Genomic DNA, 19293 nt, shown 5'->3' with positions numbered 1-19293 from the left:
CACGTCTACCTGCTTAGTACGCTAATGTGACAGCGGCCGCGTCTCACCGCGTCGCACCGCGTCGCGCCGCACCGAGTCGCGTCGCGCACCCCTTGCCGACTTACTCGTCCGAGCTCTTTGAACCTTCACACGTGCGCATGATATATCGTGTTAACCATCTAATGCATCACTGAAAATGAGAACTCCGCAAAGCTTGTCTACAACACACATTATATACGGGAACGTTTTATTTTTGCATAATCCTTCTTATATGGTAATCCGCTTACCTCAAACGTTTTTCATATTACATCTAAATTGTATGTGTCTAGCTCACGTTGTGTGAGTTTTAAAACTAGATAAACGTGAGCGTGGAGAGACGTACAAGTATAAATGGTTGCTATTTTAAAAGAACCTTGACCTGCACCGACCTATGACAAACGCTACCCTGTAGATCCGTATATAAAGTATCACGTGATATAGCTGGGGATCATCATATTTTCCAATCATTTTAATAAAGCAAAATCAAATTATATTGAATTAGGCAATCATATAAATTGATTGAGGTATTTTATTGAGGATAATTACATTTAAGTACTTCGTATCATATTGTAAGAGATTCTGGTAGGGATGGTTACCTTGGCTTTGGCTGAATCGTATCATTGACATTCAGAATGTTTGTGTAGGGAGGTAGGTTTATCTGGAGCAGCACACACATACACACACACTTGAACATATATATACATATGTACATAGACAGATGTGTAGAGAGCGGGTACGGTTACAATCTCTACAGAGTTCTTTCGTTTTCTTCAATTTCATTGTTCTCTTGATAAAGGCACGTGGGGCTTAGACACCGCTTTTCGAGTGAGGACGGTGTTGATTTATACCTAACTGTATATCTAAGTAAAAAATATCAAGAACTTTTACATTTACATATAACTACATATTGTTTATTTTTGCCGAGTTTTATCCCGATTTATTGATATCGTAAATAGTATAAATTAAGTCACAACAATTTAAATTTTCGATATACATCACCTGCTGTACCAATGCCAAAAGTATTATTATCAAGTGAAAAAGGCAATGTAAATTATCCAGCGAGATTTAACCGAAGCATTTAAATATGTGTGTGTTATAATAACAGCTGTGCGTGACCTCGGCTAAGAATAGAGCGCCCCTCGGTACCGTGGGAGCCGAGTGCCGACTACTGCCGACTCAGGGACTATTTATGTCAGGTGGATGGGCAGAACACCCACCTGTTTATTGATATCTCACAGCGACACCTCGCCGCCTACAAGGTGACAGTAAAAGAACAATCAGGACACTCAAATGATCACGTTATCTTATGCCGCTTTTGTACAAAATATTTAGGGATCATTTTGGTCTACTGTGATTTATTTCATTAAACGACTGTTTTCTTTTCTTAGGCATTTGTACCGTTTGATCTTTTGTAAAAAGTGTGTAAAATATGTCCACATGGAATCCAAATAATTGATTCTTAGTGTGGTGTTCCTTTAGTATGCGAGTAAATATACTTTAATGTCTTTCGCAAAATCAATTAATCTAGGTAGGTATAACTCGACCATAGAGTTACGAGTGATCATTTGCAAGCGGCTCCTTTGAATAAGAAAACTGCAACAAAATTAGCTTAAATTATAAGAAGTCTAAATACTCACCTTGGAACTCTTTCCTGGCGGTGCTGACTGAGGTGACGATGTTGGCGACGTGGCCGAGCACCGTGGCGAACAACAGGAGGCCGAACAACAGCTGCGCGATCACGAACACGTACTCGCCCTTACTCCGCGGTCGGGGCAAGTCACCTGCACAGTCACATAACATTAGTACATGAAATTTTATATGAAACTAGCGAACCCGACAGACGTTGTCCTGTCTACACGTTACTAATAAATTAAAAAAAACAGCGGGCAAAATTGTCCACTGGCCATTTGCCATTGACCATTCTCAGATCCCCTTGAACACACACAAAAAATTTCATCGAAATCGGTCCAGTCGTTTAAGAGAAGTTCAGTGACATACACACTTACAGAAGAATTATATATATGTATAAAGATAAACATGTTTAACATTCGGTATTCGACTTTGACACATATTTTCGATAAATAATAATCTGCCATGAGTTTTTCTACAAAGAACTTCCTATGGTAGGTAGTACATTGTATATTTGATATTTACGAGATGTCACATCGAGATGGCAAGTTTAAGTGATTGATGGTACAGTAACTTCAAAATGCATTAAAAAATAACGCTTCCAACGCGACGATACTTATTGAAATGCTTAGTATAAACGGTGTTGTTAGCCATCGCAATGATTTTACAAACAGTTCGCAAACGTCGAATACGACATAATGATTCCATAATGACAGAATTATTCACAAGGATGCTTCAAACTCATAAATAATTCAAGTTAAAGAAACGAACGATGACGGCGTGTTTGGAACAGAGCACGTTAACACAGAGTGAACGAATGAAATTAAAAGTATGAACGTGGCTTGTAATTCACAGCTAGAATGTCAAAGTGTATAACGATGTGTTTATTGTGGGGTCAGAGCACCTCGCCCGGCGCGCCGACACCAATCCCACCACGCCCTTGTAATTGACACGCCAGATTTAAAAAAAAACTCAAACTAATAAACAAACACGTTTGACAACAGCAATGAAGCAGTGTGAATACTGCCATCTGTTTCGTTCGCCGCAAAAAATATCCCCTCGACTTTATCCGTGCGTCTCGTTCGAGTCAATGTCAGATTAAGCCCCGTGAGTAAGTACTTTATCCTACCACCTGTGACAGAAGTGGAAATGGCGAATTTTATTTTAAATTTGACATTCACTTTCTTTTACAGCTTAATTTTTTTTTTCGTTGTATTGTTGAAGAGATTTGTTTTATATTTTAAATTTAATAACGTTAGCACCTAACCCCTACTTTGTTTGGGAGGAGACCCTTGCCCAGCCAGTGGGACAGCCACGGGGTAAAAAACACGTAAATATCTCGAGCTAAACAACTCATGTAATGAGTAAAAGTTAGAATCAAATTAATAAACCGTTTACTAGGAGTTTATTATTTTAGTTTTGAAAGCTACGACGTCACTACAAAATGCAGAAATATTTTTAATGTTGCTTATAGGGAATGCAATCCCGATTCGAGATCGTCAACTCGAGATCCCTCGCGATCAGAAATATCAATCCCGCGGGATCCCGAGATTTTCGGGATCCCGTCTAGTTAGTAAAAATAAGGCTTGTTTAATGTAATATGTGTGTGATAGTGTGGTGAATGCAATAAATTATTATTTGAAAGAAAATAAAAGCCTTTATTTTTGAATATTACTAACAACGTAACATAATTAACAGGTGTAATAACATGAACATAATCAAAAAAGTAGGTGTAGCTCCAGGAGATCAAAATAAAAAGTAATTACATGACATTTTGAAAGTAGCCTCTTAAAATACAAAGTGTATCAATAGTACGAGCTTCTAATCGGCATCTTAAGTCTATTGCAATGTAGCCAGCTGCTGAAAATGCCCTCTCCGACAATCCCGAACGGGATCTCGTCATATTATGCTTCGGGATTGATCCCGAAAAAATACACGGGATCTCGCGAGATCGGGATCCCGCGAGATCGGGATTGCATTCACTAGTTGCTTATGAAATGGTCTCCAACAGCAACAGTTGCCATCATAAACACACGCAGAGATAGAATCGTTGAATATTTATCGTTATAAATTACGTAACGAGTGATTCGAGCACCCTCAAGTGAACGATGAGATAATATAAGCAGGTACAAGGGCCTCCGAAGACGGATGGGCCCTCAAACATGACAGTTACAAGCGACGGGCCCGGCCCTCTTTTTACAGATAACGTTATTAAACTAAATTGTACAACCGCCGAGACCACGTAAACTGTAGCTGTTATTGTTTACAAGCCGCAAAAAGTTTCGTAGCACGTTCGTAGGCTATGCTACGGCGATCTACGAAGACGTAGCTGAGTTGTGAAACTAGTGCTAACTTCGTAGCCGAGTTTATATAAAGTCAGAAGTCGTTTGCGTGTATTGTTTTGAATATTAGACAAGTATATATACATAATATTTTACTCTTGGCTTTGTTGATCCACAAATTTTACTACTATAAACGTTTGTAATGTATTTCGAACGTTTTATATTCATATTATTATCCATAAGGAAGTTTTATAAGCGTTGAAACATTGTACATTTTACTTGGAACACACTAACGAGTAGATAGCCAAGACACGAGCACTCGATATCGTGAGTGCTCTCATAATGACGTCGAGACACTCGCGGGTAATTACATAAGGGCGGAGATAAGCTGTGTTGCCGTACTGTCGCTATTAATATTATACATACATACATACAAACATGTTAGGTTTTGATGCTATTTAAAAATGTATCTGCCAATTACTTACTTTTACTATTAGTGATATACACATAATATTACGCCTGTTATACCCGAAGGTGTAGGCAGAGTTGTGTGAAATACGCCCACGTTTCGCCATTAACAATGTTAGTACCGTTAATATTTAGGGGTGCGATACCAAATTTCGGACTACTTTTTAGAAATAGTGTAATACAAAACAGAAAAGACCAATAGCAATTTTCTCGACCCTGGAATTGAACTCGAGATCTCATGTTCAGCAGTCGGATACACTACCGAACGCACCACAAAGGCAGTTTTTGGTGATAAAGTGCACAAATATTGTCTTGTTATTTTATTTTAAAATTTTATTTTTAAAACGTAATATTATTAGTAGAGACATCGCAGTAAAACTTAATAATCCCCATCCGTCGGAGTACTTACGTTACAATTTTTAATACATTTAGCCGAGGTGTGCGAGAATTTTATACTGTAAAGGATTTTAATACGTGGCTATGAATACACGCCATTAGAGGTTATTGCGGGCGTTACACTTGGCAAGCTTGCAAAACGATCGCCAATAAACCGAGCGGTCTCAGACACTGTAACACCTTTTTATTGTGCTCATAAAAATGCATTATCCGCCGTTAGCGTTACGTGTGACCTCACTGACACTAAATAATTACTCATTTTTATTATCTACACGTTTACATCAAACAAAAACATGTTGTTTTACGATAGATAATAATTTCAACGTTACACAGATAATACCTTTATTGAAATACCTGACTTCTATTGAATAAAGTACAGCAGAATTAAAAATATTTTTGGATATTGCTACATCGTAATTGGCTCACAGTCAATGACAAGTATCAATGATATGAAATCCCAATTCAATGTATTTCCATTTACAATCTATGCAATATAGAGTTTCAGGTATGTACCTATTATTATTAATTTGCGGTGTGATCATTAATTTCATGGCGTATTGTTAAAGTAACTAAATATCCCTATCCACGGCAATAACGTTGAAACTCATATCAACATTCAATTTACGAGTATATCGCTTAAATCAAAATGGTTTAAAATTTAGAAGTAGGTATTTTGATTTTATGATTGTAATTACCGACGCTCCACGTACAGATACGCACACGATACCAATTTTATGACGCACACGAAGTAACTTATTTATTTGGTATGCGGGATTTGCTGATTTAAAACTTTTCCCATTATTCTGAGGGGCATTGTATGGCTCTGTATAATAATTATTACGATGGTCTTTATTTATGGCTTTCAAGCCACAGTAATGAATATGCATGCGGCTTATTCGGAAGGTAAAACTTGCCGCACACTTGACCAGTGATGGAAACCGTATCATAAATTACTATGTATACATTCATGGCGGCACAACCCGGGAAATATCCAATTTATACGTCACATTTTTCGTTTATGTACATAATTTGGTGCCATTTTTCTCGGATCATTGACTGCCGTATCCCAAAAAGTAGCCTCAGGCAAGGGTTGTCCCTATTCCACGACAAAGGCACGCGCATTCGCCCATGTATAGAAATTGATATAGCCTCGAAACCTCAAACAAAAAAGGTTCAACATAATATGATATCCATTGTTTTCGTTTCAAACATGTCATTGTGAAAAAGTTTAATAAAATTAGGAACAATGAACAACAATACCGTACCGAAATCATTAAAATGTTCGTGTATTGTAATATAGCCGCCTCGAGGAAGCGAGCAGGTGCATAAAAATGACTCGCTTAAAATGGGACCAGGAATTTTTCATAACATTCAATATGGAACTCTATTTGGCGATTCTGTCTTCTTATTACTTTACATATTGCGACGACTTAATGACTGTCGTTCTGCATTTTGTGAAGTCATTCCTTCCAATATTAGTAGGCATCGTTTTAAATTATACTTTTAAATGATATCAACGGTTACATTTAAGCGTGTGGTACTGCGATCGATTTGTTAGAACATCAATTTGATTTAATATCAGAAATTGATGATGTCTAACGCAAGAGTCGTTTCGAGATCTGAGTCATAAATGTATGGTGCTTGCCCTTAATGTTTTAAGTGTTCGTGAGCGCGGAACTCAAAATGGTGGTCATTAAATGAAATGGTCCTCTACATTGAAACACCTCTTGCTCCAACCTTGTTGTTAATACTCGCTAAGCTGACGTTAAATTATTATATTTTCGGATAAACTGTTGAGCTATGTGCTAGCCGTTATTTTAATGTTATTAAAACTTAAGTTTGTTTCAAAAGAATGTTTTTAATGCCTCACTTTTAGATTTCTTACTTAAGAATTTAATTTTCTTTGTTTAAAAGTTAAATTCGAGGCTCACCAAAATGTTTACTTATGTTAAAAGGCGGGTAACTTGGCTTTAGTACTATAGCTTTTTTTAGACACAGTTTGTCTTTGCTCCATCATAAAATACTTTTAGTTTGGAGGCTATATAAGAGGGTAAGGCTATATAAAGATACGGATAGTATTGTAAGTGAAAAGTGAAAGTTATAACCTAAAAATCATATAAAAATAATAAAATAAATTGCAATAACTAAAACGAAAAGTTGCCACAATATTAAAAGCAAGCATTGCACTAGGCTAGACATTTTTTCCCTGTACAGTTCCGGGAGAAGTGAAACTAGTTCAAGTTATAAACTTCAATAAAGTTTGTTATTCTGTTATGCGCTTGTTGAGGGGTACACCAAGATGTCACTAGTTTATACTATACTATTGCAATGTTTTTGATTTCATAAATGTTTAAATACATTAATTAAAATTGAAATATATGTTTGTTTGTGTTCATTCAACGTCGAAACGACAGAACGGATTTCGATAACATTTGACAAGTTGAAAAATTATATCTGGGAAAGGACTCAGATTACTTTCGTCAAAAATACAGGTGGTAGAAGCCGTCTGTATGAGCAAATAATTAGAAATATTAACTTAAAATAAGTACTGTTTTTTAGGGTATTCTTACTCGTGGAAAATCTCTTTCTACGCGGTCAAAGTCGCGGTTAAAGGCTAGTGATATAATATAGAGCATATCTTCAAACAGCCAACAGGTTGGTGTGTGAAATCGCGTCAATTTTCAACTGAACGAGTCCGCTCATGACGCGGTTGGAAGCGTAATCACAAAAATGATATCTACTATACAAATTTAATGCAGTATTGCAGTATTGCACAAAGTGGGAACTATATTTAATTGTCACCGAACTAACTCTACTAAAGTATTACTCCATATTTAATTTCGAATTACCTGACATTTAATATTAACTTGAGAACATTGTGAAATACTTAGTATCGTAATACATTTAAAAAATCCACATTATTTCTACAAAAAAAACATACATAAATGGTTTAAAAAGTCTTTCTTCCTCCTTATGTTATTTCTATCAAAGAATACTTTTAGTATTATGTGTTTTATTTGAAAAATGTGTAATGTTAACGTATTGTATTTATATACAAGATTGTGTTGCTGATTATTGTTTTCGAAGTCAGATATCGTTGTTATGAAAACAACAGTACCATATATCTCAGATATTTAGATTAACTAAGTTTAATAACAATATATTTAGCTAAGCTCTTCCTCGATAATCCCGCTTTTAAATCACTTTAATATTAATAGCCGCGTTGACTCCTAATCCTAGCTATCAACTATGTAGTTAATAACATACAACATATCTATTGTTTACTCCGACTATCTTTAATTATTCGGCTTGAGCCGATTGTTACGTCAGTGAATAATCTATACTAATATTAAAGCTGAAGAGTTTGTTTGTTTGAACTCGCTAATCTCAGGAACTACGGGTTCGATTTTAAAAATTATGTCAGTGTTAGATAGCCCATTAATCGAGGAAGGCTATGTATTATCACACTACGACCAACAGAAGCAGAGTGCCAGTAAAAAATATTAAAAAACGGGAAAAATTTGACCCATTCTCTATCATGTGACGCAAGCGAAATTGCGCGAGTCAGCTAGTATTATATACTAACGGCCTGGCCCGACTTCGCCCGGGTATAGTACAATTTTATCCCATCGATCCCATGTAAACCTTGCCCCGACAAAACATACTTAAAGAAACAATTTTCCAATTTAGTTTTGTTGTTTAAAATATGTGTGCGTACATACATTTCGGTGAATCATTTTTGTTTATATACATTAGTGGATTTTTTTCATTTTTGCAGAATGTACAGAGAATATGTCAAAAAATTCCAACTTATTCGCCAAAAAGTTTCAAAAAATTTCTGGAAAAGTTACTCACAATTAGTAAAATCAATTCAGAGTCTTATTCTTTAAAGACTCTCTTCCGAAAACGCTTTATCAATTATTGTTTTCGTAATTGTCATTTGTTTCATCACCGCACATTTTCTATGAGCTAGCATTTTTTGTGTCAATACCCGATGAAATAGTAAAACCATAGGACTGTTTTCGCACTGATAGCGTTTTTTCTTTTTTTGAACGGATCCCTAAAAGGCTGCGTTGATTTTTCCGAAGCCTGAAAACTTGTGATAACTGGATTAAGTACCTATTACCGGTCCGGTTACTGGCAGACCCACTGCGGAACGCGAAGGGCAAACTGCAGGCGTTCCGTGTAAATATAATTATCAGAATTGTTATGTTACAATCTGAGTACGAAATACAACTTTTGCACGTTATTTTGCCTGCATTTTCTTGTATATGAGGTAGTCTATTATTTTAACTGTTATAAGAGTTATATCTTGCTTGAAAGTTTTGCGTTAATCGGTTCAGTAATTTTGGAGAGTACTTACATCTTACGACTTAACAAAGTTTATATGTTCCGGTAAGTTAGCAAAATTATTGTTTTGTTTATCTAAGAAAATACTAAACAAAATACAACCAAAAATAACACATCGTTAAAAGAACACCAAAACATAACTGAAAACATAAGTTATTTATTATAACTAGTGAAGAAATACAATGTTTACTAAGAAAACTTGTCTTCAAGGAACTAGTAACAAGTTAACTAAGTTGGCAAGTTGGCGTATGAACGACCACCCAATAACGCTAAGTTATTTTACTTGCTTACGTTTTGTTTGCTAGGTAACAACTTATTAATGTCTCCTTGGCTAAATTTGTGTTATTAATGTAGCCGTTGCCGTGAACTTTAACCGTTGTTCGTACGTTTATTAATTGCTTTACTCGTAACCTCTATGAACACGTTATGCGTTACCAGTTTTCCGTTTACCGTTTCCTTGTGTGTCTGTAGCACACAATGGTGTGTAGCAATTTGTAACATTTGAATGAATATGCGCGAAAATAACTTTAACATTTTCAGTTCGGGTTTATTTTTATAACAATCTTAAAATTTAAAAGTAAAAGAAAATGAATTGTGATACAGGAATAATGTATTGATTAAAATACATTATAATATATCCATTTAATGTAGTAGTATCCCAGCAGATCTTCATAAACCAACATGTAATAACATTCAAAATTAAAATTAGCAAAAAAATGCAACACTAACGGTAAGTCAATTAACTCATCAAGATACTGCCTCAGTGATGTAAAAGGTCAGTGACTTAAAATCTTATCAACCCACACGAATTACTTAACTTTATTCAGATGAAAGGAAAGTGTAAAAGTGCAATCGTCAGGGTTGTCACGTCGAGGGCCCTCCTTCATCATCGTTGATAGATTTCCCTCAAGTAACGCTTAATTTAATTAATTAATGGAACATGACACGGCTAATCTTGCGTTTAGTAGCGCCCACTGGTTTAGATTAGATTTCATTGCTTCAACTGAAAATCTGTAGTCGTTTATTAGATAACATCGGAGAAGGTCGCCCACTTACAATCTTTACTAACGCTTCGGTTGTCGCAGGAACTCTACTTCAACCACGAGTATATTGAACTCTAGGTCGCCGCTCCGCTTAACAGCGCACCCCGCAAAATAATTCACTAGAGAATAGTTTACAAATATAACGCGGTAACGAATTTGCCATTTAAAGCACATTAACATTTACATAATATAATGGAATCTAATTTAAAACACCTATTCGGTGAGCCACAATTTATAGTGTATAAACAGTATAAATAAGCGCTATCTTTCCTGCAATTATCTCCCTATTTATGGGCGGAAAGTGTCAACCCCCGGGAAAGTTGCGCGCCTCCTATTGCCGGCGCGGGGCGAAGCGGAGTGCTCACTATGTTATTAAATCCGCTAATCATTATGAGTCGGTAACGCGATATACCGGGACGGTTAATTGGATCTGTCTTCGGTAAACACGCTTCATTAATAATGTGTTTTATGAGGCGTTTTGCTATCTTTCTGTAACGCCACAGAACGATGTGTAATTAGCTAATTCCATGTTAGCTAGATCCCTAAAAACCAAAAAGCTGGCCTAAACCTTATTATAAAATCAAAACTAAGATAACCATATCACCAAAACATCTAGGATATTTTTAATGTGCTAAACATAAAGTATTTACAATACCTACAAAAGCAAGCTAACGCGAGCGCACTGTGTCGTTTCCTCTTCAATAACAAGCGAGTTGTATAAACATTAATATAAGTCCGAGAGTAATAAGAGAATGGCGATATGTTTATAAAAGCAACATGCATCTGATATTGTAGCAATATTCGTATATGCGTCGCCGACGTCACACCGTAACACCATAACGGCATTACAGCGTTACTAAGCCGATGGGTAACGAGCACGTTTTTCGTTTATAGATGCTTTGTGTGTGAAAATATAGCGTTAATATTGTGAGCGTGGGCTCGTGGAAATTGGTCAGCGGGGTGTTGGAGCGGGGGCGCCACCCCCACCGACTACTACGTACACACTTCAAGTCGATAGTGCTCGACTCGAGGGAACTTCTCAAGCACAATATTTTTATCTCTTCGCTTTTTATCGATTTCATTTTAAAAGATTTGTTTTTGAATTGACAACTTTGTGCGGGTCAGCAAGCTGCGATCGGTTTATTGAAAAGAAATGGCGGTCGTTTAATAAACTTTCTTGCAGAGTTGTACGGTTTATCGAGGAATTGAAAACGGTCTAATTAAACGTCGGGTTCCACGGTCTAGCTTTACATAATGTTTACTAAAGCCGCTTACATAATAAATACACTTTATCTAGGAATTTATTTCAATTTGATCCGCTACTAATTACGTCAGCGAAACGAAACAAATTCCAGAAGCTATTTGATTGAATCGCGGAATATCATTTGTTGATACAACGCGTACGGCTTCCATTTCGCAATGCGCGCAATTTATGAGGGATTTTGATGAATATAAATTATGCCATTATAATAAAATGGTATCACGTAATCTGTGCACCCATCTAGTTTAACGGCGCATTTCAGCCCGTGGTTATGAACGCTCTTAGGGTGAAATGATCGTATTGTTTGTTTTCAATACTGTTTTTTAAAGCAAGTAGAGCTCATTTGTTTTACGAGCCAAGGATTCGGCTTCTAGTAAATTGCAACGAATTTATTTAAGTGCCAACAGACATTTCAGTTCAACATCTGTCCTTTTTTTTTAAACTGTTCAACTTAAATTTATGATCATAGAGACTTTGAATACTTATAAATATCAAATAATAATTTGTAAAACGTTAGAGTTAGCCGTTATGAAAGCTTTCAAAACATAAATGCAAATTAAAACGATTAATGAAACAATTTGCATACTTGAGTTGCAATTTAAATTTACCAGGTATCGAATACTACCCAGCTAATTTTATTGCAGCTTAAATATGGTTGAAAATTGAAAACTCAATCAATTTACTAGATGAGCGAAATATTACAACTACCGCGAATTTTTCATTGTGTAAAACTGACGATCAGGTGAAATTGCAAATTATTAAACATATTGCATGAAAATGAGTACCCAAACAATTATAACAAAAGCGAACGAGCCTATTTATAGAACGTTTAGTCATGTTAAAGCCTTTAGCCTACTCATCTGAAAAAAGGTTTACTTCGAATAAAAATATAAAATTAAAAATTGTAACATAAAGAAGCTCATTAATCAAAGTTTTTCTCAATACTGTGGCGGGCGTTCCATAAACACATTTCTCATAAGATATTTATTACGAAGTTATTCACAAAATATTGGAAGGCGCGCGGCGCGTCGGACAGGTCGTCAGTCACCGCGTCGGTCGGCGTCGGGTCGGAGCGACCGAACTAATTCGTTGCTGCTTTAATTCCGTGTGCCAATGAAATTTAATTAACTGCTCACTGAACAATGAACATTCTTATCATGCAAGTGATCATTTTACATTATTATTCCTGGCACTTTCATTGTAATATTTGCAAATAAGAATTCATTTTGTGCAGTATCCTTTTGGAATTCACAATGTAATATTTCATTCTGTTCTTTGACGTAATATTCGCAATTATCGTGGCTCTTCAAGTAATTATACATTTGAACGTGGAGTTGTGATGGATGAATGATGAATTCAGTAGATTACTGAATCGTACACGTAACAGTTACTAAAACATATGATAATGATGTATTTACTTGTATTAGCCTAACATACGTCGCTGTCATGTTGTACTGCGAGTATTAATCACTCTAACATCACGTTTATTTGAACACAAAATGTATCAGCTATCGCTATATTTAGGCGATATATTGTTGACGATGTTAGTATTTGTGATTCAATCACGTAAACAAACCTATTTGGGAATCGATCTTGTTGACACGTATTAAATAAATGTTTAGGACATATCACGACGTTTAGGAATTACGAAGAATCTATACAACTGATTTATGATTACAGACTGAAAATATGTTTTTTTTTCCTACATTTAAATATCACTCTCACAGTAAACAGGTTTGCAAAAGTTTCTTGGAGCTTTGTGTTTGCAATATTTGATCAATAAAGAAAGTTATTTTAATCCGACAACACCGTAGCAAAAGTTAAGTGAGAAATGATGTTCAAAGCAGCCAATTTGCGTGACTATTCATGTATGTTCCAACATTGCAGCCAAATCACTGGACCGATTATATTAAACGAGCTGTCGATCGATTTATTTAATAACAAGCCGTATCAGAGAATTATGTGTATTATCCGATACGAGATCGAGTTCAACAAACTATACATCCTTCGTGGAAATTGTGAAAACAACATAGAGAGTAAAAAGAATTTCAAAGCTATTCACAAGTACAATAGTCACAAGCAATGTACACGTGTAAGTCGTGGAACTTATGAATTTATAATGCACATCTCTTTAGCGACTTTACCATCTTCGTATGCAATTTACTAGACGTGAGAGCATACACTTAAATACAGTTAGCGATGCTCGCGCCTTCGACGAAACTAAAATTAGATGGGCACGTCATCATTTTACACTTACGAGCAAGATTATTACCCACCGAATATTCACATAAAAAGTTATGTCAAAAAATACCATAACGCGAGAAAATCATACAGTATAACGTGGTTAACAACACAAACAACACGAATAGAACAAGTAAAGTAATATGAGACTCACCTATCGTCGTGAGCGCCAACGTGCACCAGTAATAACTTTGTAAATACTGCTTCACCACATCTGCCGTTTCAGTGTCATGATACACCCAATTTTTACTACCGAACCCATTGTTTTTATATATTATATGGTACAAGCACCCGTTCCAATGGAATATCACTAATAAATAATGAATTAAACTGGTCGATCTAAACAAGTTCGGATAGTTGGTATGTCGCTCGGTGCGGTCCATGAACGCCCAGAAGCGGTATATCTTGACGAGGCGGAACGAGCGCAGTATGGAGTTGAAGCCGATGGACAGGTACAGGAAGTCCAGCGGCAGCAGACAGAGGCAGTCGATGTAGAACGTGGTGGAGTTCATGTAGTGTGCGCGGAGCTTTGCCGCGTCTGTCTGCAGCACGCCGTCTTCCAGGTACCCCGTCCGGAAGTGAAACAATATATCCGCCAGGTAAAGAAAATCCGAAAAGTAGTCTAAGCAGAACCATACTATTAGTGTCTCGCCTGAAACAAAATTACACTTGTTAGAAGGGTATACTCTACTTAACACACATATTGAATAATTTATAGGTTTAATGTTTGTAACAATCAAGAAAAGTAATCTAAAACAATAGCAGCCAGTTATTATCAATGTTCTTTTCTCACGAGCCTGTGCGGTAGCATCATAAATTGCTGACCCTTTACCAATTAGCCCTTATACAGGAGCCGCGATGAACCAAGAAACTTGGCAGCTTGTTTAATTTGGATATCCATTTACTAAATTTGATTTTGTATCCACGCCCATAAATGGATTAATCCACTTTGATCCAAACTTTTGCTTTTAACTGAAGACAAAAAGATCAATAAGCACAAAGCGGGAACTTGAGAAGGGATTCTCAAATTTTATGTGGTGTTGAAACTCAACGTAGCTGCGAAGTGGTAATGAAACAATTGGAAACTTTGGCGGCGAAACATCGAAACGTTACCTTTGGAAATATTACATTGTCTCCGGTGCGAGACATTTAACTCAGAAAAGCTATTTAGGTAAGTAATTTAATTCTGCGCGGGGCAAGTTGGCGGAAACTATGCGCGGAGTGCGCTAAGTCGCTGCAGCCCCAGATCGTCACCGCTAATCTTGGTCGCTATCTAAATGGAGACGTCTTTTGCATAAGCTCTACAGTCAAAATTGGATTTTTATCCACTTAAGCGCCCTCATTCAAGTTCATCCGACAATGAAAATGAGCAGGAGCAAAACAGATCAATTGAACGCCGAGTAGTGAAGGAAATGGACTTACCGTTAATCTCCTGGAAAGCGAACCTGTAGACGATAACCCAGAGATTGTATAGGAAGGCGAGGGAGACGACCATGGACCAGTAGTAGCACAGGCGGCCGGCGGGGTCGAACACGAACGACCAGTGCGGCCCCGAGCGTAGCCGCCCGCTCGCGTACGTTGACCGGCGGCGGAGACCTCCTCTGCTACCACTGTGCATAACAACACACATTGTCAAATATTTGAAATATGTCACGCTACAAGGTTCGATACAATAATCATCATAAATGAAATCGCCCAACGATATTTTGTTATATTGCTCAGTGTTTTCACAACATGTACATTTCAGCGCATGTTTAAGTTAATGCAAGTCAGCTTGGCTTGACAACGTACACATTATTAAATCCTTTCGTCTGTGATGTAATCTTCGTACTACATATTATGTATGTGCTCCCTCACAATCTAATAAAAGTTGCACTCAGCTTTAACCCTTGCGTTGGCAGCTTATGGCGGCTATATTTTCAACACAATATTTGATATTATAATGTTTTTCATCACATACACTACTTTACCGATATTGTTATAAGAAATAATGCAGCGATGTTTTTGTGGACTCGTGCTTGGCAGAAATGATTTTCGTGTCATAACAAATATGCGAGATATAAAAAAGTTAATAAGAATGTTAGAATGAATGGTAAGAAAAGAAATCATATTAAGTTTGTCGATTAGATTGATTCTTTACAGTCCATGGACCAAAGACTCTGCCTTTGTACCGACAGTGGTAAAATTAAAATAATTATAAACATAACCCATCATAAACATGACATTATATTACTGTTAATTTACAATTTAATCTTGAAATTTTCATTCGACATGTGTATAACTAAGTGCAAGAGTGTGATTGATCGTCAAATGCACGATTTGATGTAACTACCGAGCATCGAAGTAGACGGCAAATACTTGATGAACTATTACGAGCATTATTAATCAATATTAGGGACGTTGCCGCCAGAACTTCACGTGTTCGATACACCATGTATGAAACACTTTGTAACTTACAAACAATTCCAATTACTTATGTACATTATATCTTGTTTGATAGTATCTTTTGCACTGTCATAAGTCTATGAAGAACTAAGCGTAAATAATATGATTTGTGGATGTTATTTTTGGAACCTATTTTTACACGAACATAAATAAAATGTTTTGCTTAAACATTTAAACATATTTAACATACAAATAAAACAAAAAAAGATCATTATTTTTAATGTTGTTAATAATAAAATATTACACATAATATTACTATCGATATAATATAGAATAACTGTTAAGGCAGCAAAGAAAATATAACGGACAAGAAATGTGTAGAGCAAAAAACTGATTCTTGTTTTCTTGCTTACTACCTCTAGATTAAGGTGAGCCTAAAGTGGAAGTATTCTATCTTTATTCCATAGTAATCATATTATAAATACACGTGGCTGTTTAGGTAAACGTTCATTGAATTACGTCTCAGACACGACGACATGGCTACACTCGCCACCTACAAACGTATGCTACACATTACGGATTCAATACGCAAGCTATCAACATGTGAGTCGTTTACACAAGACAACCCACTTCCCTATGCTAGGCAGCCGGCTTACAACCGTACACACAAATACACATGTACATATATATCACGGACTGTATATTCTGTATAAGACAAATGTAAGCTTCCCTGTTTACATTACCTGATTGTTTGGACTTAACACCGATTGACTGACTTACACATACATATGTAATTTGACATAGGAATAATTGAATATTGCGACTCCCACCTGAGGGCTCCAGTATATCCAATTAACCCTCAGGTTATTGACGGAGTGAAGGCCCCCAGCCACAGGATTGCGGGCCAAGTAATACCAGTTTCATTATCTAGAGCTCAGATTGAGCGCTGAGAGCAATTCACTTGGTGTCCGGATATCTTGACGGAACCACTCATACTATTATGTGTGGTCAGCTCTCATATAACACACGTAGATTAAACTCTACATACCTTTATATATCAGATAAAATTACGTATGTACGACGTACGTATCTCTTTACCTTGTCTTGTATGTTTTCAAGCTTTAGCTAATTTGGTAAATTCAACATATCCATTCAATATACCAAAAAAAGGAAGAACGAAATTGCCGTTACCTACATTTAACCCAACCAATATTGTAAGGAAAAGTTGTAATTGTTTGTATGTTTAAGGATTCGTATAAACCCTTCCCTGTTTGATTTAATACCTTTTATCTGGAAATCGAATGACTTTTTATGTCCAGATTGACATAGGATTTATAAAAGCCATGCGGATGAAGTCACAGCGGGAGACTGAAGCCCTTTGCGCCAATAAATAAATGTTCTCATAATATTATTTTACATTACTGACACACCTTATTTTAAATACAAACTTTCTTATCTTACACCGCTGAGGTTTTATCAAAGGCATGCATATTTTATGTTAGTATCCCATTTATAAAGGTCGTTTTTAAACAGAAAATTTTAAACCAACAAAATATACAACTGATATCAGCTGCACGCTTAAAATCATATTATGTGACTATTGGACCGGAACTCTTTTTCTTTTCTAACAAGTCACGTTTGCATTTGAATTTTTGCTAGTTTCTTAGTTTCGTACTATTACTATCTTATACCGCTGAGGTTTTATCAAAAGCATGCATATTTTATGTTATACCATTTATAAAGGTCGTTTTTTAACAGATAACAAAAACAAAATGTCTACTTTAACATTTTAAAATCTCTTGAAACCCCTCGGCGTGAGATTGATTTCTTAATAAAAGCTAATAAAAAGCTATTAACGGATATTAGCGTCTGACAAATCCAATTAATTAGGCCCTCGTTAAGAGAATGGAGTATTAATTCTTCCGTCTAAACGTAATTAAAATTAATACGAACAAATATTAGGTGTATTTGAAATAATCAGTTGATAATTTGGGACGGTCTGCGACCCTGGGCCAGGCTTCCAGTTGATGTCAATCTTACGATCCTACTAATATTATAATGCGCAAGTTTGTGAGTATGTATGGATGTTTGTTACTCTTTCACGCAAATACTACTGAACCGATTAAAATGAAATTTGATATATAAGTAGCTGAAGAGCCAGAACAATACATAGGCTTTTTATCCCGGAGTTCCCCAGGCATCGGGATTTACATGAAGGGTTTCCATGCGGACGAAGTCGCGGGCGGCCTCTAGTGCACAAATAAATTGGGTATCGTCGGGTGTCGAAAGTTGCGAATAACGTTTATCAGTGGTGAGTTGTTAGAGAAGTTAGTCAGTTGTCGTGTGGGTCGTGCGCCTCATGTGACGTGGTGTGCAGCGCCCGCCGTGTCGTGCGAGCCTCACCGCCACAGCTTATTAACTAGTTGTATACTTGTTTATTTGCTTTTTAATTGACATGCGTGTTGTTCTAGGCACCGTTTGTTTACCAGATTCATTAACTTGCTATTGTTACCATGAATGATACTGTTTAATTTAAGAAAGGAATTCAAGCTTGAATCATTTCTTTAAGAGCTTATATTTTTGTTTTACGACCACTACATAAATGTCTAATCGTAAATAAAATGCGTCAGAATAGGTTATAGCCGCGTATAAATTCTAATAAAAAATAAACACAATGCAGTGTTTTAAATTGAATCGTGTATTTATAACAATTTAAACAGCTTTCATATCCAAAATAATAGACAAAGGAGCTTTACTGCAAAGTGTAATTTATTTTCTTTGTAAACCTTAGAGAAATATTATCCTGTCTGTGGCCAGACGTCTTCATTATATTGAAACTGAATATGACTACGAGTCAGTAGAATAAAAAGTACTAAAATTCACTACACAATATAGCCTTGTTCACGAAACAATGTAAGTGCATTCACACAATACGGTAGAATAACTTTGTACTGAATAAATTGCTGTAAACTTTGAATTTACGTTTATGGCGTGCATTTCGCACAAGTGGCTACTAAAAAATCACTTTATTGTGACCGGTTATAAATAGAGAAATAATTTTGTGTCTCGAGTAACTTTAAAACAGAAATGTGGAATCACGACTTTGCTCGACACAAACAGAAAAGAGTACACAAAATATTTTTCGTCGGCAACCACTGTTCTATATGTGTCGTCGTTTGTTTTATCTACAAACATACTTTATTAGTCATCTAAAGGTGGA

General features: G+C 36.2%; 1 protein-coding gene across 10 annotated transcripts in view; it reads right to left on the bottom strand.

Annotated features, from left to right (window-relative positions):
- LOC142980595 (cyclic nucleotide-gated channel alpha-3) overlaps positions 1–19293 on the bottom strand; it is a 92039-nt gene that overhangs the window by 14056 nt on the left and 58690 nt on the right. For all 10 annotated transcript variants that reach the window (XM_076126075.1, XM_076126065.1, XM_076126099.1 and 7 more), the window contains exons 6-8: positions 15111–15298; positions 13843–14340; positions 1656–1799 (exon numbers count right to left, since the gene is read on the bottom strand). In XM_076126075.1, coding sequence (XP_075982190.1) covers positions 1656–1799; positions 13843–14340; positions 15111–15298 — 830 coding nt within the window. The remainder of the gene's footprint in view (positions 1–1655; positions 1800–13842; positions 14341–15110; positions 15299–19293) is intronic.

The sequence above is a fragment of the Anticarsia gemmatalis genome, chromosome 2 (genome assembly GCF_050436995.1).
Source record: "Anticarsia gemmatalis isolate Benzon Research Colony breed Stoneville strain chromosome 2, ilAntGemm2 primary, whole genome shotgun sequence".
Classification (NCBI taxonomy): Eukaryota; Metazoa; Arthropoda; class Insecta; order Lepidoptera; family Erebidae; genus Anticarsia; species Anticarsia gemmatalis.
This window is presented reverse-complemented; position numbering and strand designations above follow the sequence as displayed.